The sequence below is a fragment of the Polyodon spathula genome, chromosome 16, assembly GCF_017654505.1.
Source record: "Polyodon spathula isolate WHYD16114869_AA chromosome 16, ASM1765450v1, whole genome shotgun sequence".
NCBI lineage: Eukaryota > Metazoa > Chordata > Actinopteri > Acipenseriformes > Polyodontidae > Polyodon > Polyodon spathula.
This window is the reverse complement of record NC_054549.1, coordinates 36,280,646-36,305,693: the sequence shown is the minus strand read 5'-3', so window position 1 is coordinate 36,305,693 and position 25,048 is coordinate 36,280,646. Positions and strand designations below refer to the sequence as shown.

General features: G+C 37.9%; 1 protein-coding gene across 9 annotated transcripts in view; it reads left to right on the top strand.

Annotated features, from left to right (window-relative positions):
* Positions 1-25,048, top strand: part of LOC121329395 (ERC protein 2) — a 262,968-nt gene that overhangs the window by 180,037 nt on the left and 57,883 nt on the right. For 6 of the 9 annotated variants that reach the window (XM_041274987.1, XM_041274985.1, XM_041274984.1 and 3 more), the window contains 2 exons: positions 7,098-7,245; positions 16,152-16,370. In XM_041274987.1, the coding sequence (XP_041130921.1) occupies positions 7,098-7,245; positions 16,152-16,370 (367 nt within the window). Of the gene's footprint in view, positions 1-7,097; positions 7,246-16,151; positions 16,371-24,416; positions 24,483-25,048 lie in introns of all 9 variants that reach the window. The other 3 variants (XM_041274991.1, XM_041274990.1, XM_041274988.1) reach the window with 1 other exon arrangement.

The following is a 25,048-nucleotide window of genomic DNA, read 5'->3' as shown; positions in this document are numbered from 1 at the left end:
ACCCTGAGTTGTCATAGAAATACCTTATAACTTTATAGAATCCCTGCACATCGTCTACTGCTGCAGCTTGTATGGGGTTGCTACGCAACCAAACCATTTGTGCCATGAAATGTCTTTCTAGAGACACTGATGAGGTATAGAGCCGCAGATCAACCATGTGTCAAAGTACTGATTAGAGGAGAAACCTCAAAATGGAGTGAGGTAACCAGTGGAGTACCACGGGGATCAGTATTGGGTCCTCTGTTCTTCCTAATCTACATTAATGATTTAGATTCTGTTATAGTAAGCAAACTTGTTAAATTTGCAGACGACACAAAATTAGGAGGAGTGGCAAACACCGTTGCAGCAGCAAAGGTCATTCAAAATGATCTGGACAGCATTCAGAACTGGGCAGACACATGGCAAATGACATTTAATATAGAAAAGTGTAAGGTACTGCACACAGGCAATACAAATGTCCATTATAAATACCATATGGGAGACACTGAAATTGAAGAAGGAATCTATGAAAAAGATCTAAGAGTTTATGTTGACTCAGAAATGTCTTCATCTAGACAATGTGTGGAAGCTATAAAAAAGCCAACAAAATGCTCATATAGTACAAAGTTTTGTATTTAAATCAAGGGATTACAATGCATTATTAAGACCTCATCTAGAATGTTGTGTTCAGTTCTGGTCACCACGCTGCAAAAAGGATATTGCTGCTCTAGAAAGAGTGTCATAAACAGCGACCACATTTATTCCAGGTTTAAAAGGCATGTCATATGCAGACAGGCTAAAATAATTGAATCTATTCAGTCTTGAACAAAGAAGACTACGCGGCGATCTGATTCAAGCATTTCAAATCCTAAAAGGTAATGACAGTGTCGACCCAGGTGAGTTTTTCGACCTGAAAAAAGAAACAAGGTCACAAATCGAGATTAGATAAAGGGGCATTCAAAACAGAAAATAGGAGGCACTTTTTTACACAGAAAATTGTGAGGGGTTGGATCCAACTCCCCAGTAATGTTGTTGAAGCTGACACCCTGGGATCCTTCAAGAAGCTGCTTGATGAGATTCTGGAAATTGAGTTCACATGTTTCTTTATTTCCACGATCTCACTGATTTTCTTAATGAATGCCAGTGCATGTGATTATCAGAGCCAGAAGTTTCAAAATTGCCAACTATGGTCAAAATGTGAAAACGTTCTAACTGTAATTACATAAATGATTTGTTGGGTATTTTAAAGCTCGCCCTTGTACACTCATGCATATTTCTTAGTGCTGCAGCATTGACCTTTCCAACTGCTTTAACACTTGTCTCCCTTTTCGACCATTACAAAGGGCTGTCCTGTGTTTGTACAGAATCCTTCCCATCACTAGAAACATTAAGGGTTATGTAAGAGGGATTCATATAACTGTAAGCTTACACTTAGTATTTCATTTTTATTTATTTTTTTTGTTAGATGTTATTTCTGTGCCTCAGATCCCATCACACAACCAATGAGAAAGTTACCATTGTTCTGCTTCCCCCTATGGGGTGAAATACATTATCAGCATGTCTCACATCACGTGTCAAACGATACTGTAGTGGTGATTTGGAATGTGGAAGGGGTGGACTGATGCCAGGACACCAGGGTGTGAACTGACATGGGACTATGATATCCAAAGAAGAGCAGACATGCAGAACCCACACCTGAACTCATACACCATGCTCATACACCATGCTCGGAATTTTGATAAAGGAGACAGTTCTCCCTGCAGAATCCCCAGCAGCTCTCCATATAGAGCCTGCACCACTGAGGGTCTCATCTACTGTCCAACCTTGACATAACCCCTGAGATATCCCGAGATCAGGCTACAAGGTGGTATGGCTGCAGACAACAAGCTGTTCAATTAATCCTTACTTGACCCACAGACTCTTAGAGCCTCGTGATTTAAAGTTTGGTGGAAAGTTACCAGTCACCAGCTTCCTGTTCCACTACAATTAAGTGTGTATATTTACTCTAATGCTTTGTTATTGGAATCAGGTCATGGGCACTTTACATCTGCATCAAAGCAGCCCCCAGACTATGGTCCGCATCGGTTGATTTAAATTAATAATGATATACTCCAAGTGCTGTATTAAAAGTAGCTCTCTTAAAACACGGAAGTGCAATTAGTTTAAGAAAAAAGCATAATATTTTGCTGTGGGTAATCAAAATAAGGTGCCTTTGTTATGACCTGAAGAAGAACTCCCTCATCACGATCGACAGTCTGCACTTTAAAGAGACCGAGCCACAAAAAAATTCTTCATCTGGAATTTAGAACCTGGGCAGACTGTACATTGTAAATGTATTAATTAGTGACCAGGAAGCTAAAGCATATTAGATTCTGAAAATCAGTAGTAAAGAAACCTTCCTGTTGCTAAAACAAAAGCTTAAGTTTACTAGGGGGTGGTAATTATTTAAAAAACTAATTCTGGAAAGGTTTTATTTTTTTAACATCACCATTTCAAAGGTGGCTCACAACAGATTCTTACCAGAAATGATAAGTGCTCCAGCAGACACTGAAAATAGCAGTATTGTAGCCACCTAATAATCTGGTAATCACTTTGACTGAACATTACATACTCAATGTAGGCCAAGTCACATTGTTTCTTTTCCTGATTTCTAGCTCTCATACACTATCACGGTAAGAAACCACAGTACATATTTCCACAGTCAACATGATTAATAAGAGGCTATTTGTCTTTGCGTCCACTGAGGAGTTTCAGAAAGGTGGGGTAATGTGTAGAGCTCCTGAGCTGAAGAGTGATTTAGGTGAGAGCCTTTTAAGAGTATTATTATTTTTATTAGATAGAAACACTTTTTATTAAAGAATAGGAGGAAATAAAATGTCTGTTTAATCTGTTGTTGGTGTTACTGAATGACAGGATGATTCTATAAAACCTCCATTAACCACATCGTTTCGGTCCATTGTTAATATTGGCAAAATGTTTATTAACGCTCAACACTTAGTCCTCCATTCTCTGCCCATATTTGTTAAAGAAGTATTCCCCTTGACATCTGTTTAGACTACACTTTGATAAAATACTCTATACAGGACCCAAGCCTCCACAAACCCATTTTCTTCTTGCATTCTTTCTGTCTTTGTGTTATCCTCATATTGTTATTTGTCTCTCTGTAGAAAAGATTAAAAAACAGGTGTTTTCCCTGTTGTCCCTATCCTAAAAGTCATAGTTTTATAGCCAGATAATAGAGTGCCTACGCTATAAATGCATGTGTGTAGATTTATAAGATGCTGTCTTTCTGTTACATCTTCTTACTGGTAAATCTGCTCTGCTCAGAATTTTTTTTTTTTTTCATTTTTAAAAAACTTTAACATAGTAGCATGCAAGGTGTTGGCAGACCGATTGATATTCAGTTTGGGCAGTTTGATTAATGGTACGATTTAATCTCAGAATCCACATCAGCAATCTAAGCTAGACACGATCAATTGAATAAACTAGGCCAGTCCAGATGTTATTCAGATAATATGCGCCAAAAATATTGCACTGATTTCCAGAGGAATATGGCTTTCCGAGTTTATTTTTGCAGCAGAGTTTTTTACAGTGTGGACTAAAACTAAGGGAAAAGAGCTTCTTCTCTGTGAAGGCAAAAGCAGCTGTTACACACTGCCTGTGTGTGCTTCATTGCTACCAGGGAGCTACTGCCCTCAGATCTGGAGGAGCAGCTTTCCCAGGAGGAATGAGAGGTGTAGCCTCAGGGTTTGCTTCTTTCTTCTGAAGCCAATGCATATTGCCCTTATTGAAAATGGCTATGTAGTGTTTTCAGCAGCCATTTTACTTCAGGCATGTTAGAGCATTATCCAGCACCTCTCTAACTGGATCCAGTCTTGTCAACACTGTCTGGACCATACATTTGGTCTCGGTCTCTGCATCAAGAACAGCCTTGAAGCCTTGATTGGCCTGTCTGTGAAAGAAAGTCACAAATGTTTGTAAATGTAGATTTTTGTTTAGTTTGGTTTTGTTTCCTGAAATATCTGCTTTAAAATGATTTTCTTTATACACATGCCTACGATGTGACGTGTCCTGCAAAGATTACTGAACTTTTCAAAGCAAATATTTGTTTTGCTGAAAACAGACAGTGTAGTTTTATAAATGGAAGGTACTGGGTGGCATGCTACTATTGTAAACTAAGAGCTGGAAATATTAGGTCAAAAGAAAAACAAAGTTCAGACATACAGTACTGTAATCTAAATTCCACCCACGCAAGGTTAAAAGGGGCATCTGCCAGTCTGCTTATTAAACAGAAGAGCAGAGATAAATATTTTACAAAAGTAAAACAAATATCTTCAAAGCAACTAGAAGGTGTTTGCTTTGTAATCTTTTTGGCATTGTGAAGTAATGAATACAAGCAAGATTGGTTTAGAGAACAGCTTATTGTTTGTACAGCATAACAACCTGCCAACAACAGTAAAAATAAATAATAATAATAATACTTAGTGCAGGTATACAAGGAAAAGCGCCTGTAATTTTGTCGTCATCCTGCTTCTCGTACACTTTAAACCTGTAAAAAGCAACGGTTGAAGATTGATTGTCACTGACATTCTTTTCTAAACAAAAAGGACGGGATATAATGGAAATAGGGATTTATTTGGCATCTACTTTTTGCATTAGTGCACTGCAGGTCATTATTCATCCTGAATGTGGGAACACATGGCCTCTTGGTGACATTCTATTCTTGACTAATGAATATAGCAGTAACACTGTGAGAACCTTCTGAGGATTTCTACTGGGAGCTCATCCACTGTGAGTTATCTCTCTACTTTGGGGGGTGTTGTTTTAAAATGTGATTGAGTGAAGTGACCTCAGGGGTGAAGAAAGAGCCCAGCTGCAGACTTCTTGAGCCTCTTCACTGAAGAGTCTCCTAGCATGCAGCCAGTGGAGTCAGACACCCGTAAAACTGGTTCTATTCACAAACGGTTTTAATGAAATCTTTATTGTGATATTCACACCCAAAAGTCATCTGCACAGTAGACCCCTGAGAGTTGCAAACCCCACACTTGTGGACTGACTGGAACCCGCCACTTTGATCCAGTAAGAGGACTTGTGGCTACTGAAAAAGATCTGAAGAGGCTGGAGATAGTCATATACAGCTCCCGTTGCTTATGCTTTTTTGTTTAGTTTTTATTCCTCAGGTTAATGGATCATAGTTACTCTTATGAAAGTTTACCACACTATTGTTGCACTATATTTTTGCACTTTCACCATGCTTTTTTAATGGTTATACTATGCATTTACCATAGTTTACCCTGGTTTGTCAGTTTTTTTTGTTTTTTTTTAATAAGATCTACCTTACCTATCTGTGCTTCACAGTGCTTGTGTGTGCTTTACCATGCTTTAACTGTGCTTTATTACACTTTGCTTTGCTTTTACTATATGAAACGTATGAGGGTGCGAACATTTCAGACTAGATCTAGTTGCATCACACATATGCAGTGGTTTCTGCATCCTCTGCTTGGTTCTCCTACTCAGAACCCATTGTGGTGCTAGGTTGCATGCAAAAAAATTGGTTAGACTGAATGACCTAATCTGGTTAGCCACAGTGGGTTTTTTTTCCTGACCGACTGGCATTTCCACCAGCCTCAAACAGGTGGCATGCCTCCTCCCTGTATTACACACTGTAGACTTTCATCTCAAGTGAGTCAAGGGTCAGCATGACTGTACATTAGCTAGAAGATAATAAAATGCAGCAGCTATTATTTTTTTTCTTTCCTTTTTTCATGGACATATTCCTCAAGTAAGGACTTCATCGCAGTGTAATTAGATTTGTTTTGTACCATTAAGAAATCGAAATAAACGATGATCTAATACACAAACATTTTGACATGGTGACTTTTATGATTGAGTCTAACACATATAGGTGCTTTTGTACCCTGGTTCATATCTCAAAGTTAAAGTTATTGCTAACTTTAAAAGCATATGATTCTCTTAAAAACATCACAGTGATAATACAGTAGCTTCTGCATAAATTGAGGGGAACATAATTATGTTGGTACAGTGTCTGTGTCAGCTGTTTTTTTTCCTCCTTCAAAAGATGTCTCTTTCTGACATGCCAAACTCAGTAAGTGCAGTTTTCCCCCAGATCAGTCCATTAGTGTTAACTGCTTCAAGGTTAGGAACAGAAGTTCTTTAGAAAAGTTTTCCAATTTTCAAACAATGTTACTATCTTCTTATGAAAATGCATCCTGAGAAAAATTAAACCATGCATTCCTGTTTAAAAAAAAAAAAAAAAAAACTCTCCATCACAGAAGAATCCATCCATTCTCTGCCTAATGTTTCAGCATGTACAGTGCAGGTCTGTTGTGGATGGCAGAAAAGGTTGAGTATCTTTAAGGAGGCATCAGTTATCAAGTTGTATTTACTTTTATGTTGATGTGTTGTTTTAATTATTATAATTTTTTGTTACAGTATTGTTATTGAATTGATATATATTTTTTTGTAATCAGTGACAAGTAAAAAAAAGAATAAACTTGGAAGAAATGTAAGTTGGAACCTGCACAATACATCGGAAACCACCTTGCTGTATTCTTCCCTCTGTATTAAAATGAATAGGATAACATTCCCATGTTGTATTTCATTGAAAAATCCTTGAGATGCCGACATGTGCTGTGACTAACTGTGGTACAGTACAGTGTATATGGCAAGTTGTGTATTATTAGCTACATCCTGCCAGATGGCTTTTCTGTAAGGCTTCTAGTTAAAAATGTTCAAGTATTATGTATTTACTGGTCTCCCAACACATTTAGCTCTACAAACCAAGTTAAAAATGAGAATTTAAAAATTGCCATTTTCTCTGTTAAAGTAGTGAATAGTCAGGAACACACAGAATGCGAGCCTGCGAAACATGTACTTTTCTGACAAATAAACCACACAATTGTGACCAAGTGTAAGCTGCTTGTCTGCGGCTCATAGTTTTTTGACTCTGGCATTTAACAGTGGTTTATTTTCCTACATGTATTATATTATTATTATTATTATTATTATTATTATTATTATTAAATCGTTCAGCCTCTGCCTTCATATTGAAGTAGCAGTACTAAAAAATCATTGCCGTGTCTCGTCTCTTTCAACAGGCAAGAAGCACTGCTAGCGGCCATCAGTGAAAAAGACGCAAACATTGCCTTACTGGAGCTGTCTTCATCCAAGAAGAAGAAGACTCAGGAAGAGGTGATGGCACTGAAGCGGGAGAAGGACAGGCTGGTTCACCAGTTGAAACAGCAGGTGAGTCGCTGCTCCTGCACTCGCTAAAAGTCCTTTCCATTTTCCTATCTATGAAGTTTGGATCACCAGGAAATATTTGTCTGCCAAGAGACCATGAGCATAATTGAACCACAGCTTAAAAATGCAGATGGCCAGCGCTGTTGAATGGTGTCTTTTCATTTCCAGTGAAAAAGGCTAATTGGTAGGAATGTCCGGCTCTAGAGGAGATTGTGTTCTATTAGCATCCCAGCGTATTGACTAGTGCTGCTGTCTGCCAAGTGCAAGGGACTGGTTGTGATCTGCGTCATTTCATCAGATGGCCATACTCTCTCAGAACAAATGTGGAATATTTCTTGCCCGATTTTTGTCAAATTTGAGAAATATGTTTGTTTGTTTGTTTGTTTTTTAACATCTGGCTTGATTAGAAAATGGTATTGGTTTTATTTATAAGTTGAAAATGTGCCTAGTACACTTTTTTTGTTTTGTTTAAGGCATCAATTACATGTTCTGTGTCTAATCTTTCTGATGTATGTTTATAATAATGATATAAACAAGTGACTGTTGTGTTAATCTTGTACCCTGGACGGTGTTAGGCACTAGGATCTTGACACTGCCTTGTGTGAACCTGTGTCTTTCTGCTATCATACTGTATCAACTGGCAGATGTTTAAAGCAGGTAATACATGGCACTCTAGTTCTTTTACATATGCTGCCACTCAAGTGGCTAAATAATTGAAATAATACAGTAATTTACAGTTTAGAAAAACGCCTTCCCATAATTACTTCTAAAATATCACTTTTATGAATTAAGAAAAAAAACACCAATTTACAAATAATAAAATAATTCTATTCAAGTGATCTTACATATGTATTCTTAGATTTGTAAAATGAATGAATGTGTTTCTGCTAATGGGCTAAAAGGCTTTGTGAATTGCCAGTACGATAGAGGTGATTCCTGATGCAGGGGGCATGGCAGAGCTATCAGAAATAGACATATCTGGAGGTAGAGAGGTCCAATGACGGGTGAGCACCTGGTCTTTGATACTGCATGACATCCCTGCAGTACAGAGAAACACCTGCCTCTGACAAAGAAGATGACCCTTTTGATCCCCCTTTTTAAATACAAGATCCTTCCTTTTAACTAATTTCACTGTTTAATCACTGTTTATCTATTTAATCACAAACTGAAATGGCTGCTAATTGAGCTGAGCTGTAAATCTTAGCAGCCCTTAATTGCAAACTGAATGGTAACTATGCAGTATTGTTTGTCCTTCATGGCTAAGATTTATGGCATTTAATTTTGGCCGCAGATAAAAAGGCGTGTGCAGTAATTACTATTCTTAAAGCAAGATGCCAGTTGTAAAAAGACGACTGGTAGCTTTATTCGATCTTGTGTATCACTGGTGTTTGCAGTGTGTTTGTTTGTATGTATATGTGTGTGTATTCAAGACTGTGTTAGACCCCTTATCTAGTTTTCTTTCTGATTCAACACATGTGCTGTGTGTGGGCCAGAGATACACACACTTTTAGCACGGGATTAAGCTATATATTACTAACAGTGGCACATTAACAAAAACAGCTTCCTGTGCTCATTATAATCATATTATAGCTTCACAGGGCTTGTGAAGAAGTTTACAAATTGTTGTGTAATTAAGAAGCATCTGCTTCTGAAGCCAATAACCACATCACAAGGGCGGATCACTGTAGCACTGTGATGCTGACAGGGGCTAGTTCAGTCATTTCGCTTCTGAATTTGAGCTCTTAACACAAGTTGATAAGTGCATGCAAAGTCCCAATGAATACCAATTCTGCTTAATAGTGCAGTTTGTTCTCTCTTTGCAAAGTATTTCGACATTCATGCTCACTATTTACCCTCGATACAGGTTTTTACTTTATTATTTGAATTATATTAATATTGTTCTGCTTTTTTTAGTCATTGTTTGGCCAAAACGGGTTCAAATTATTCTTGTATTTTTGTGAAAGGACAGTATTAAAGTGAACGTGGAAAGGGCAAAGAGCTTCAAGGCTGTTCCCTTTTTTTCTCATTTGAGTCGCGTTAATGAAACATTTTAGCAATAACCAACTCCAGATGACTGATCAAAGCATAGCTCCCTTTACACCACCTTGCTAAAATATTTTTGGAAGGACTGTTTCAATATTGCAGTTTTACGACTACATATTGCCTCTAAGCCATCGGAGCCATTACCAGTCAATCAAGGGTTTTTCAGTTCAATTAACTTGATCCCATGAAAATCCATTGTGAACTTCAGGCGGATATGAATTGTTTACAATTTGTTGGCTTTTCTCAAACAAGGCTTTGGTTATAAATGTCTTCTAAGTGGTTAGAGTTGCAGATGTATGCACAGTGCCTTTGAAGCTATGAAATAACTACCGGTACATAAAAAAAAAAAAAAAAAAAACACAGGCAAGCCTCCTTACTCCTGTAAGAGGGCTATTATAAGTAGCAGTTGCACTATATTGATTGCTCAAAGATGCAAGTACAATACTCTATACTAGTGCACAGACTCTCGCCCTATCGCAGCACAGGTTGTGTTTTGATAAAGCAATGTAAATCGCTTTTGACATAGGCTATTTATAATTAGAGTCATGGTCACATTGTTGGGTTGGCCCGCACCCTAATCCGGTTAGGAAGAGGACAGCATGAAGATGTACTTTACTGTACCAGCATTCATACATACATCCATACTGTAAGTGAAGCATAATTTTCACAACAAAATGTCAGAAACAGTCAATGTTTTGTATCGTGTTTGAAACATAAAAGAACAAACTAAGGTGTCTGTTTTTGAGCAGCGTGTTTTTTTCTTAACACAATAATTACAATGCAATTACATATTCATTCAAACGATATAGGAAAGAGGCAAATTTCTGAATTGCACTAGAAGTGTTATACAGAATACTATGCTGCTAGAGGTGCTATATCCTATATATCTTGTAAGCGTAGACTGGTGTTTGTAGTCTAATTAGTGTGACTCTGCTGTATTGGGAAGCGAAACAAGCTGTGTAACCACATAGAATTTGTGCTTTTTGAAACTTGATCACTAAAGAGTCAGTAGCCTCTGGGTCTGCAGGAAGTTCCCCTGCTGATCTCCAGGCCTGGGCCGTGTGCTTGGAAAGTATCTGCAGATTGAAAAGAAAAAGCGACTTCAACTCACTAGACACAGGTCTGAGTACTGATTGGGTAACAGCGCTGAACCTCTCCATGAAGCTGGATTGAAACACTTTCTTGTTCAGTACGTGAAACTGTTGTAAAGTTGTACGACTGATCCAACTTTATCATAATAACAAGAACACACTTTGGAAGAACATTATTTTAAAGATTTGTGATCAGGGCTCATTGATTGGTAGGACCAGTGTTTACCAGAATTTGCCAAAATTGCGGCAGTTTTCTCTGAAAGGACCCTACATTTCCGAAATCACTTACAGTATCTATATTGAGTTTAATATTGGTGCCTGTATTCCCTTTTAAAATGAGAACTATGACTTTGCAGCTCTCTGCATCGGCTGTGTTTCAAAGACGAGTTCCCTGGTCAAGTGCGTTTTATTGAAAGTATTTAGCAGATCTCAGTGATTGACATTGGCTGCGCTTGTCAATATCAGTATTCCGATCTACTCTTGTCAAAGTCTTCAGGGGTTTACTTTTGTTTTGGTCAACATTGGGGTTGGAGGCATGACAAGAATGAGAGTTATTACAACAGTGATTCATATGTCTCTGTGACTTTTGCTCACTAGAAACAAAGGCTATGGTTACAAGAAAAGAAAAAAAAAGGATTTGTTGTAACACTTACACTTATCTTTTTAGCACTTACCGAAATATTTCTATTTGCATTTTTTAAAGTCATTGATCATAGTACAAACTGCCTTTTTTGGTATTTTTTCCGATTGTGTGAAAACAGCGCATTCCCATTAGAGAAAGCCGTAAATTCCAAAAATGGCAAATCTGACACAGAGGTACAAGCTATGACTATAAAGGAAAAGGTATCATCTTCTATGGATTTTTGCAGTTCTGCCGTACTGCATTTTGCACGGAATGGAAGATTTTAGAGTTAGAATATGCTATTTATTTAACAAGCGGTTGCCTAAGTGATGGCTGAAGGCTGAATAAACATGAAATAACTTTACCAATTCCATGTTGTTGGTGGTTTTCATCCTTTACCATTTCAGGCAGGTTACTGGAAGAGAGAAGAAAAAAGAAAAACCTCAAAATGCTTTTCTGCATAAAAGGAATTCTTTGTGAAGCCATACACTTAAAACTGTTGATCACATTGATAGCTAGCTACATTGATGTAAAAAATGCAACAGCAACCCAAAAGCAGAATTAAGTTCTGCTAATAATCTCAGTTGTTCACAGTCTGAGAGATACAAGTTACAGAACAGTACAGATTAAATAAAGTTCTATGTGCCTCATAAATATAGAGGCTTTCATAAAAAAAACAGTTACCTACAAGTTAATGTGTTTATACGTTATTTTACAACTATTTCCTCAAAACTTTAAACAAATTACATTTTACATATTCATTTAGGGGGCATATTTTGTCTCTACATTATTATTGTGCCATGGTATATATACACTATACAGAATATCAGTGTTTCTGTCTTTGCATAAATATGCTTTGACATTGCAACTGTAGTACTGTATTTCCTTTTGCATTCTGTTACTAAAACAAGTAAACAAGCCTTTCATAGAAACTGTGTCTACTTCAGCATCACCATGGTAAGCTGGCTCCTGAACAAGCCTGCCCTCTAGCTGTCACCCTGGGGTCATTATAATTACTGCTGATAGCTCAGTTGGGTGCACATACTGCAGTCCCCATGAAATCAGGCTGAGTAATACACCAATAGCTGCAGAAACACAGTGAAAGCTGCAGCAATGGGAGAAAGTTTAAAGGGGAGTCCAAGCTTTTCTCCTCTAGCACGGAGATAATACAGTGCAGCTCTGTTGAGTTTCGCCTCCCTTTATAGCAGACCAATTATAAGTTAGATAAATAGAAGAGGGTGGGAGTACTTTTTAAGACGTCTGGTCAACATGTGGAGGTTTTTCTTCTCTGTTTCATGGTTCTCAGATGATCAGAGGGAGCCTACCTCAGCAGTACCAGTTGCTTTGTATACACAACGCTGAGTGCTGGCCTTCAAAAGGAAGAACTGTTAGAAGTGGTTTATTTATATTTCACGACCAAATTGGAAGTATGACATCATCCATTTGCAGTTCTTATCCTGTGACACAGCTAATCCCCAACACCTCGTTAAAAGAGACACTTTCAGGGTTCTTATTTAGTTTTTGCATTCCTTTATGGAATAAGCTGAAAGATACAGTAGGAAATTCAAGACTATCAAACGATAAGGCAATGCACTAATACAATATATAAAACTTGGGTGGTTTGCAGAATGAACTTTAAGTTCATTACTTCATCTGAATACTTTTAAAAGAAGTTCAAAGCAACAAAGGTCCTAGTTAATAAGTATGCATTGCAATTATTGACTGTTACATAAGATGTTTAGTTAGACTTCAGTGCCATATCTTTGTGATTGACTCACTCTGTGGTCGTTGTGTGCTTCTTGGTTTTCAGATACTCTTTATTTGTTTTTGTATGAATGTACAGGAAGTTGAATGAAAGTGTCTTATTCTTGTCAATGGACTGAATATGTTTTACTATCTGAGCTCCAGTTAGGATTGTATCTGTTTATCTGTTAATATGTGTTTTGTGGTTAAATAAAGAAACCTGCTCTTATCATCCAGTAAATACATTGTTGTACCATGGTTTCCCATTGTAACTCCATTGCATTGCATAGCAGCTCACACATGCTTATTCCGGGAGGCCCAGCAGTGTATGGATGATTGGCTACTCAATGATATCGATTCTAAACACAAGGATTATGTTAATTGTAACGTTTCCTGCTCTTGGACAGTGGCAGAACACATCCAGAGCGTGTGTTCAACTAACCTCTGCGTAAACCAGTGCCAATCGCTCCCCTTTTTACTTCTGTTTGTTCTCCTCTGCTTGGCTCTCTCTCTTCATGGGATAAAGTGCCTTGCCCTTTTCTATTCTTCTGTTGTGTGCAAAAGAATTGCAGAATGAGAATGTGGCTTTCTTGCGATTCTTTGGCAGTTCCGATGTGGTTTTGATTGTTTTAATCATCAGCGGAGTAACTAGTTGGGATACCGACTTCAGAGAGAGAGAGAGAGAGAGTGGGTTCAGTACTGTACCATTTTTGTGTTTGCTTGTCATGTTGGTTTATGGAATAGTACGTTTAATAAGTACATGTTCGTACAGATATGTTCATTACAGATATTCGTCTCGGAGGAGGTTTATTGCAAGTTGAAGTAATGCATTTTTTCTTTTTAACTGGTTGTTTTAGCTTTGTAACATCCTGTAATTATATATTTTTTATATTGAGTTGGAAAGAAGAAAAAAAGACATTATTTATTGCTTGATGAAGTTTATTATCACGTTAAGAGGTTTAAGGCAGTTTGTGTTGGAAACAGATTTGGTGGTTGGGCCAGACAGATTTCAAAATGGACCATCAATGCAGCTTTTTGTTCGGCATTTTTGATTTGCGCATTATATTCCCGCTTGCTCATGCTGCCAGCAATATGTACTGTAACAGTGTGCTCTCTGTGCTTATCAATATCCTGAGGCTGTTCATGTACGGTAGCCTTGTGGTCTCGCACAAGATAAAAGAACCACAATCCTTTCAGGAAAGAGCCACATACACCTATAGTCTATAAGTTCAGACCCCTGATGGAGACCATATTTACAGTTCTTATCCCATGACAACACTAATCCCCAGCACCTCATTAAAGGAGACACTTGTTCCACTAGTGCATTAAAAAGTCATGTTTTAATAAAGTACAGCTGTGGGTTGAAAACTTTCAACCACAGAACCACAAAAGATTTCTCGCTTATTCTACCTACATACAGAGCACAAAAACAAAACAAGCTGAGGAAATTAATAGCGTGAGTGTGGACCTTGGCATTCAGACCTGTTGGGTCTAGCCTGTTGTTCGGGAGTAGATTAATTGTACAGGCTGGCTTCTCTAAAAAAAAATATACATATCTTCATGTGCACAATCCTCCCTCAAAAAAAAAAGAACTGATAACAATTACAAGACATTATCTCACTCGATAATTATATCTAATTGAGACAGCAAAGATCCCCTCTCATGCTCCAGCAGCCAGATAATCTGAAAGTGTAGTGTGTTGCTAATGGACTTCAGATCCCAGTTTGCCTTGTAATGGTTAGGTAATGACCACCCCTTCCTATTTTTATTCTTTTCTTTCTTTTTTCCTCACATTTTGTTTTCTTTTTTAATCATTATGTCCATGCCTTTTGTGCATATGCTTTCGCTTAATCTCAAACCTGTTGTTTGGCAACATAGATGAGGATTTATTTGGATATATATATATATTACCATCGTCTATAGGCATTACTGCCATATCTGAATCGCATGGTGCAAGAGCTTCAGTAATGTCCCCGTGTAAACTAGCATGCTGGGGTCTCTTGGTGCTCCCCTGATGTGATGACAGCTGAAGGGACTGCCTCGCAGCTCAGTGGCCTTGTGCCCGGGCACATTTGGCACGCATGTCTTTGGCCGCTATTAGCTGCAGCTAATTAAAAGGAGAAAGTGGCAAACAGTTAACAGTTTAAATAATGCCCCGTCCTCTGTCCACTTTCAAACAGCTCAGTACAAGTCACCCCAGATTTATCAATTATTAAGAGTATGTTGCATCTGATCTCTTAAAGTTAGATTTATACCAAAAGAATAACAACTAGGTAGGTAGGTTTGCACATCCACACAAACATTTTGGTGGATGCCCTCATCAGTGTTATGATAAACATATTGGCAGAAAAACTGCTTGACTGACCCATTTAAGGTTAGCAATGGTTTTATCAGCATGTTTTTTATTTTAATGTACAGCAATGCAATTAAATGGTTTTAAAACCTTGTGGTTGTCTTAAAATGAAGGAGTAGGTGTGGATCTAATGTAAATAGTTTATATTAACTACAATTCTAATTAAATAAGAACAATTACAATTCTAGAACAAATAAGAACAATTAGAATTCTGGCACAAATAAGAAACAACTTAACACAACTTACAAGCCTTTAAATGAAATGCCTGAGTTGTTTATTTTTTGTTTGGTGAGTTGGAGTAAATGGCTTTTAGTACCTGAGGCAAATTAGCTGAAAAGAAGTTAAGTAGTGCATGCAGGAATATAGATAGATATTTATAAATCTGATACAGATACTTACTGAACAGTGGATGTTATTTTGACTACTTGATATACAAGGCCCACACTTGCTGTGGAGATTTGGCTTTTAAAAGTATGTAAACATACTAAAACCACTTTCAGTGTTTGGCAACCAAAGCAGTTTTTATGTACTGTACATTTTAGGTATAATTAATCATCAGATTGATGGATGAGAATTCTGGGCTCTCTTTCTTATCGTATTTGTTCACTATAATATGATAAAAATATGTATACAAGATTTTTTGGAGCGGCCTGTAAAAAACAGGATTTTATGAGTGTTCAGAGGTAGGTAGCTTCAAGTGCTTTTTGTGTCATGGCAACCTGTGCTGCAATCTGAAATTTGGAAGGAGAACTTTCTGGCTGTAGATACTGCAGGAAATTGTCCAGTCTTAATAAGCATACTCAACATGCATATAGACTACCAGCACCCAATTGCAATGGTAGTACAATAGTGGAGACACCCAAGCACGCCTAATGCATGTCCATTGACTGTGTATTAACTGAACCTCGGTAAGTGGGTTGTTCATATCAATTAAAGGCTTATTTATGCCATGCAAAATATGGTTCATTGCAGCTTAGCTCAGTGAAGTGCCAAAATGCAGCCTGTTTTAAGATGGTCTCGGATGTACACTAAATGTGTGTCTCTTATTTGTTCACAGACACAAAACCGGATGAAGCTGATGGCTGATAGCTATGATGATGACCATCACCATCACCACCAACCACAGCAGCACCCACAGCACCCACAGCACCACCCGCCGCAACATCAGCACCCACAACAGCACCACCCTCACCCACACCCGCACCCACAGCACCACCCTCAACACCGCTCTCCAGCCAGACCCCCGCACGCCAACCACAGGCCCTCTCCTGATCAGGTCAGCATTCTCTCTCTCTCTTCTATACCATTCTATACCAGCACAGTTTCATCTCCTAGGTTTCTTTTTCAGTATCTCTTCAACCCTTTTCAGCTCTGAATTACATTTATATTTTGTCAAGCTTCTTTACCGAGTATACATGAGAACAGGACAACATTTTTTTTTTACATATATTTTGGTAAATGGGGCCTTTAAAGACTTTTAAGAACTCTAAGCAGCACTAAGATATGGTGGGAACTGGGAATTAAAGGGTTAAAGTCTTTTTTTTTTTTTATGTACCAGGAATATGTTTTGTATGCTAATTTTTTGAATATGAAGAAAAGTATGTTGTCTTATCACGCAACAGGCTGCAAAGTCTGCAGTGGGAACAGTTTACTAGCAAAAGTGCATCTGCTTTTCTGTTCATTAAAAAGAAAACCAAACAGAGAAACTTGCTTCCAATTTGCCACGTTTCCAGTTTGAATACTTACAGTATATTACGAGAAAGAAGGGTGAACATTTAGGGGAGAAAACAGTAGAAGATATATTGACTTCATTCCTGGAAGCTGATGAACTATAAATAATCCTTGAAACAGAATATACCACGATTTATATTTAAATTGCTAATGAAGTGGGCAAAGGCATGCGTGGTAAATATTCACAGAAAACATGTATTTAAAAGCCTGGTTTTGTCTCATTAAGAAAGCAATGAGCTTCGGGGCACAAGGCACCAGACAGCCTTGAACTCTGCTGTTTATATTAAGCTCCATGTGTCTTGTATCATGTTATTGCCTGCAGGACGAAGAATAAGAATTGCTTTCCAAATTACAGTAATTTTTTTTATTATTAGCTGGTTGCTTCAGTTAATCTTCCAGCAGTTCAAAAACATAATCCTCAGGTGTTGGGTGTTGTGTTTCATCTAGCCTGAACTGCAGCCATCAGGACACCTCAGACACTTCCACAATGAAGTTTATGGTTTAGTTGTAATATTAGTTTGTCTTCTAGTAATTTGTTTGCATGGTCTTTTTGTTGTGTCCACACCTACCCTCCTTCTCCCAGTGTGCATTTAAAAAAGCACTCACCTGAGGCTTATAGCCTAACAGAACACCTTGCAAGTGTTTACAAGAAATGCATTACTTACATTTGCTCTATCCTGTTGTCCATATGTAACAGCAGAGTTTGGGCCTGTTACAATCTTCACCCCTTTAACCTCGCCGATTGGCTGCAGCCAGTCTCCGGGTCACCTATGTAACGGGACAGAGGCTGGGTGTGGACCGGCCACCCCATGCAACGCAAGGGAGTGTCTTAACCAAAACGCAAAAGAGCCAGGCTCACCTGTATTCTTGGTTTTAGAGCTGCAGCCAGTCTCCGGGTCACCTATGTAACGGGACAGAGGCTGGGTGTGGACCGGCCACCCCATGCAACGCAAGGGAGTGTCTTAACCAAAACGCAAAAGAGCCGGGCTCACCTGTATTCTTGGTTTTAGAGCTTTTAATCTTATCTCATCGACTTGGGTCAGGACAGAATCCGTAACGGCAGTGTATCACACAAACTGCGGCATGTATTTTTGTCAGAATGTTTTGATATTTTTGTTCACACATCATTGGTCATTAATCACCTAAGGAATACATTTCTCCACTTCTTTGGAATCATTCGTCTGAAGAAAGATAAATTATTTTAAATTATTTTTCTAGGCATCATAGCATATCCTGATTATACTGCAATGCTGCTTGTCGCTTTCTGCATCCACAATACCACATTCATTTCAATCAGAGCACCAGCATTGTTGTAGGAGGGAACGTGATCTGGATGAATTCCATTTCTCTTGGGGGAAGTTGAGAAATGTTTTTTCCAACTGATTTAGGACCTATGATCTGTGAATAAAAATATCAAAGCAATCTGAGTATGATGAAGAATGTATATCACTGTGATGCAGCAAAGGTAACATATTTGGTGTTTTCTAACACTTTAATTTAATTTGAGCAGAGAGAAACTTCAAACCTCACTGTGTAGGAGGATTATGGACTTTACAGTGAAGTTTAAATTTGGATGGACACATTGGTTAAAAAAATAAATAAATACTGTTGCCATGTTTTTTTTTGTTTGTTTTTTTTTAGAATTATGTTATTGGTGTATTTCTTTTTAAATGCTTTCTTGTTTTGCAATGAAGCACACACATTAATTATTTTTAAGGCACATTCCTGGACTGTACAATAAAGTTAGCAGAATAAAACTCTTTCACCAGCTTCCGAAGCTGTAGTATAATCCCAGTCCACCGGTTGTGGCTTGTGCATAGATTCTTTTGTTATGAGTCACTTTTCCCACTCTCTGTATGGCTGTATCCTATAGAATTGTGCAGACTGTACCTTGATGCACTTCGATTGGCATGTGGTTTTATTATAACACACACTCAGGGATAACTGTAGTCCAGTATTACACTTAGCAGTGGGCGGTTTCGTTGACCTTGTGCACAGATGTTGTTTTTTTTTTTTTTTAAACCACATCGGATATTGGCTAGATTGTAAATGCATAATTGTCAACTGTTGTAAAAGAAAAGGAAAATGCATTCCCTGACTAAACATGTAACATCCTTCTCACCCAGCAGTCATCCCACAATGCTGTCTCAAATGCTGAATCAAAAAAATTCAATTTCGGTCCAGTCTGTAATAGAAAGTAAAAGAAATAAAAAGTGAAAAGTTGAATGAATGCATGGCTTAACACCTGCTGATCAGACATATGGATATTTTAAGACGTTAGACCACAATGAATTTCCATTGGAATATAGAGCTTCGCTTACAATGCGTCAGGGAGCATTGCAGCTTTTTAATGCCCCAAGCACGCTGCATGTGTTTCTGAAATCCAAACTAAATACCCTGAGCAGACTGTTACCAACTGCAGTGAGAGGAGGGTATCTGCGTATGTCAGCAGGGTAAGATTGCGTCCCTGTGGAAACTGCTGAAAAACAGAACAAAGGTAAAAGGAACAAAGGGAATTAAAGTTGCAAATCTGTATGTAGTTACAAGAAAAGAGTGATTTAAACGGTGTGTCACCGGCTAGTACTACAAAGAAGACTATAAATTTCTCCAAAGCAAATCTGATTTCACAGCCCACTGCCCATAGGAAGCTTGGGGTTTGCGCGCTGTATTTTAGTCTCAAGTAATATGCAAGTGTATTGCTGGAACATTTTATTTACGTAACGGCTGGGATCAGTAAGCTTGATGGTCACTCAATGCTTTGTTTGAAACGCTCGTATTTAGCTGCCCTGTTTCACGCCAAAAAACATAACTGTATCTGTGCTTCATGGAGAAATCTGAAACTAAATTTAAACATAAAAATGATTTAACCTCTTCACTTCCAAGGGATGATCTAGATCTGCTAAAGGTGGTTTATTTAAGTTTGAAGCAGGTATCTTTTATTATTTAGAGAATACTATTTTAACCGTACATGATAAGAATTATATTAAATAACTACATTTGGAGAAGACATTGCAGAAGATTTCACTTTTGCTTGTGTCTAAAGTACTGAGCATAATGACATCTAAAAACTTGGTCAGTAAACAGTTGGTAGCGACACACAGGAATGTTAACTTGGTGGTTAAGATGTTAAACCCTCACAAGCAGGCACACTAGGAAGAGCGTTACGAGCCCGTTCAGGGAGGGACTCGAGCTGCTGCTGCCATTTCTGTAGAGAAGGAGACTGGGAGTGTTTTCTGTTTTAAACTATGTTGTTTTATAACCTTACAAATATGTATATTTGTAATCAGATCATACATATTGTTTTTTAAATGTCGTCAAGTCAAAATCATAAAGCATCCCAATGATTGAGCATCAACATGGCTAGGTAACCCATTCTTACCCTCACCCCTCTATGTAAAGAAGTATCTCTTACAAAGGGTAGTATGGAGCCCCATTGTTATTTGTGTGCTGTTCATCTAAGCTTTTTTGCAAATGTGGGGCCATGTAATCACCATCTTAAATGGCTGCTAATGTAACAGTATTTCATCACTGGACATGAGACCACAGAACTATGTTCTTACATGAAGTAACAAGAGACAATGATGTGCAATCTGCTGCTAATGCTGTTAGTAATATAATTTTCTTATTTCCCCACTGTTGCGCCTGTGTTTATGTGTGCACTTTATGTTGAAAGCCTGTTAACATATGCGACACAAGATTTGCCTTTTATAAAGAGAACCGAGAGTATGCTAATTGTATTCCAGGTGTAAAGGATTAGCTTGCACATTATATAAAGCTTAAGCAAGAAACCTCAATTGATGTTTTTGTGAGTCAAGTGATCTGAACTCCTGTCTTGATAGAAGTGGGCCTAGAAGAAGTAGGCTTGGACGCAGGGTTGGCACAGAGATCAAACAGCAGCACCTAAATAGCTAACTAAATAAATGATGGGACTCGCTGTCAGGGGAGGAGTAGAAGAAGGTCACGAGACAGATAAATGCAATGCAATGGATCAATCACCCTTGCATTCCTCTGCTGACTTTACTCAAACGCTAATGTGTATCCATTATCTTTAAATGCGTGTGCGTACGTATTACGAGTACAACTTTTTTTTAAAGAAAACAAATCATGAAGCAATTCTATATATTGCAAATGATTTTAATAGTTTCACAAATGTAAAGTTTAGTCCTGGTTGACGTGAGTCTCAGTGTGAAGTAGCAAACCACAAGATTGTGTTAATTATTTGTATTACGTGAGAGTGGCTGTTACTTACTTCGTGCTAATATGGGACAGCTTTCGCAAGATAATATTACATAATAGTGGTGGAAACTAACCAAGACTTTCGCTGTAATATTTGAGCCTTCAGTGCTTTTCCTCCAGGTAATGTGGATTTCCTATTGGCCCGGTGTTGATGGCTGCTGTGTAATGCTGGCTCCAGGGATCAGCCTTTTTGTGTCCTCCCGGGCGCATCAGCACCATTAGGAATGGGCTGGGTGAGGCATTTCGCAGGGGTCATCAGGTGGGCACTTCCTGTCTTCTGTGTTTCATCGAATAGCCCATAACACCACGGGAAGGCTCAACATTGACGCTGGCGTCCCAGCACCACTCCCCTCCACCCCCACCCATCCCAGCTCAGGTTACATCCCTTAGCCATCCATTGCTTTTCATTGATGTTAACTTCATCTGTCACTTCTCTTTTGAGAGGTAATTTGGACATCACTGATAATCAGACATGAGAAATTGATTTCTCACAGCATTGTGGCTGCCTTTGTTTGGATTTACCTTTTTGTTAGCCTAATACCTTACCAGATTCCTGGAAGTTTGCTGCTTAGGGAAAAGCCATTGGCAAACAATCCCTCCTAATCCGTCTTGCTTCAGTTCTGAAGTGGGATGTTCATTTGGGCGCGAGTAGATTGATGAAAGATATTTATAGAATGCACGGCCCCCTAAGTATGGATGCTAAGACTTCACCTGTCGAGAATGGGGTTCAAAGTGCTGCTCGTGATATGAAGGATGTTGACAGGGTCACGCACTAGGCTCAGAACCCCCTTTTTCTCTTTGATCCTAAACACCCACTGAGCAAACAGGAACCTGGTTTTAAAGACACTAGGAACGCACCTCATCTTTGACAGCATTTAGAGCCTGTGCACTATGGTGATGTGGTGATCAATGAAAAACATGCAGTATATTTTAAAGCACTTATTGAAAAAAGGATCATCTTCACCAGTGGCTTATGTACTACCTACCACGTCTCAATCACCCACGGCATCCCCTATGTTGCCTTTCTTTTTGTAACCCTTGTTTGATGTGGGCTTTAGCAAACCATAAAAAAAAGTCATGCTAGACGCGCTAGATACATTTCTTAAACAGCAGTTTCTGTTGGGTTTCTCAGTATTGGCGTGTGATGCTATTACACAGATATTCCCAGTTGAATATTTGCTACCATTGCATTTGGGCAGCAGATGAACTACAGATTGCCCTTGGGCTCCACTGAGGACCAATTCAATGTCTACTTTCTGCAAAGCTTTACGAAGAAGCAAGAGGAGTGGAAGCTCACGTTTCAGTAGTCTGATTGAGCCTGGCAAAGGTGCTGCTTCCTTTGGTGATGGTTTAATCATATATCCCACAAGGGAAATAAAGGCTGTCACCAGGTGTTTTAACAACTTGTTTATTGCTTCCAACACAGCTCAGTGCCCATCAGTAGCAGCGATGAACACACGCTGGTCACTCCACTGCTGCTCCCAACTGCTCCAAGTGTTTCATGCCTCTTGCTGCATTCCATGGAATTGATCACCATGGGGCCATTGCATGTACACATATAGAAATAAATCACTATTAAGTTACATCAGATTGGGAGAAACATTTGTAAAAACCCAAGACTCTTAAGAAATTGAAATGATTATCACGCTTAGAATTTCTAGCCGCTATTCTTTCCAATTATTATTATTATTATTTTTATTTTTTTTGGCATCTTCAGATTTATAAGGATTGCAGAAGGAATTTAGCCAGACTTGCACTAGGTTATTGTGATGGCTATGTTTATATTCCCTGTCAAATTTCTTCACTTATTTCAGCAGCAAGCGAGTTATCCATCTTAACATGTGGTTTTTAATAATGGATGACACCTGGAAGTCCTTTCTGTGCACAGTATGGACGGGGAACGATAATGATACTTGCAGCATTAATGCAATGATAAAAAAAAAAACTTGTCTGCTTCAATTAGATTTTTAAAAAATCTATATATTCTTTCTACTTATGAGTTTTAATAAACTGTCAAGGGTTTGGCAGGAAACGTGCAATTTAAAATGTATGGAAAATGTACTGTAGTTTATTTTTATATTAATTTGCACACAATTATAAAAGTATACCATATCAAAAGCATAGTAAAGTTTTAAAGCATGAGAGAGCAAAGGTAAGCGCAGTAAAGCCCATAGAGGTATGGTACAGCTTGGGATACTGTAGTAAACTATTGTAAATGCATACTGTAACCATGGGAACAGCATTGGAAAAACAGCCAAATTACTGCACAACTTTACTATGGTAAACTTGTATAAGTTGTTGTTTTTAAGTTTTTGGGGTTTTTTTTGGACAAATACTGAGATTTACTGACCTATGACCCAAGTCTTTTTTTAAAGTTCAGGCTGTGATGAGTGGTAACTCTTTTGACCCCTGACCAATTTTATCTTCATAATTGTGGCCTTTTTTTAAGTATGGGGCAAGTGGACAGCGTGTTAATGGTTCCTGCACTGTAATTGTCAGAAGAAGTACTTGAGATATTATGGTATTATTTTACCTGACTGCGTTTGTTAGATTTCAGAGTATGATTATCAGAGCCCTCTTGAACCGCACCCAAAAGTTAAACAGTCACTTTTTACAGAAATGTAACATGAAAGTTATTTTTTCCTGTATTCTATGGAATCACCTCATCTCTGTCTTGGTTAATTCAAGAACTGTACCTGTAGGCTTCATTTAATTAAATAATTATTCAATTCAAACTACTGTAATGCAATTATTTAATTTTTCAACATTACAAATGAATCATGGAAAAAAAATCAGAAATGAGGGCATTGTGAGAATGTGTTTCACACAGTCTGAAACTCTTAGTATTACTGTTACCAGTGTTGAAGCATGGCATGGAAATAGTAGGATTTCAACACAGGGCTTCCTGTAGGTGTTATAGTTTCTTATTGGCCTCTGATGATTGTCAGTGTCTGGGCACGAAGCAATTAAGCAACTTTAATAAAAATAAAGCTTGTTTTTTTTTTTGGCTTCCTATTTAATTCTGGTAAATGTTAACACATACACATTCAACAGTTTCTAATCCTTCATGACAACCCTGCAATTGCATATAACTCACAGATTCAAAAAGCTGTAAAGTTCCTGAGGAACGCATGCTTGCTTAACTTCCCTGTCTTTTTCTTGTAGGTACAGGTCAGATGAGTGCAGGTTTGTGTGTTTGTTGGTTTTGATGCTAATGCCACTAACCTTGTTTACTTTCAACCTCACGTTTCCACTAACAAAGATTAACATGCCCCATTGCTTCAAGCTAAATAACCACTCTTTTTTTCTTCTTCCAATGCTGACATCTCCTGGCTTCTGACCTTTCGACCAATAGGATGATGAGGAGGGAATATGGGCGTAAGTGTTCCCATAAACCAAAGCTCAAGTTTTGTTCTGAGGGGTGAGAGTCCAGTTTTATTTTTTCGCTAATTTTATCTAAAATTATATATATATATATATATATATATATATATATATATATATATATATATATATATATATATATATATATATTTAGAAGTTCAGTGTGTTTGCATTGCATGTGTGTGTTTTGCATTGTTTTGTATATCGGTGTGTGTTTGTGCCCTTTTTTTTTTTGGTATAGTTTTGGGTGTTCGTCTGCTTAGTTATTAGATGACTTTCAAAGTCCAGATTTTGCTTTATTATTACATACATGTGAAAGTATGAAATAGGTTCAATCCCTTAACTTAGGAATTATCTTAGCAGGAAGTTGACATTTCATGGAAAATATGAGGTAGGAATATAGTTCTAGGTACAAATTGTACCCTGTATTATTTGGCCACAATATATGAGTTTATATGTGTGTGAGTATCATGCTGTTAAGGCATAACCTTTCAAAGTAATGCAATATATCTGAGATAAATTGTATCTTTATGTATTGAATATAACATGTATGATTTTAAGTAATACAAGTTGCCTGGTTTCACAAATATAGTTACTAATGTT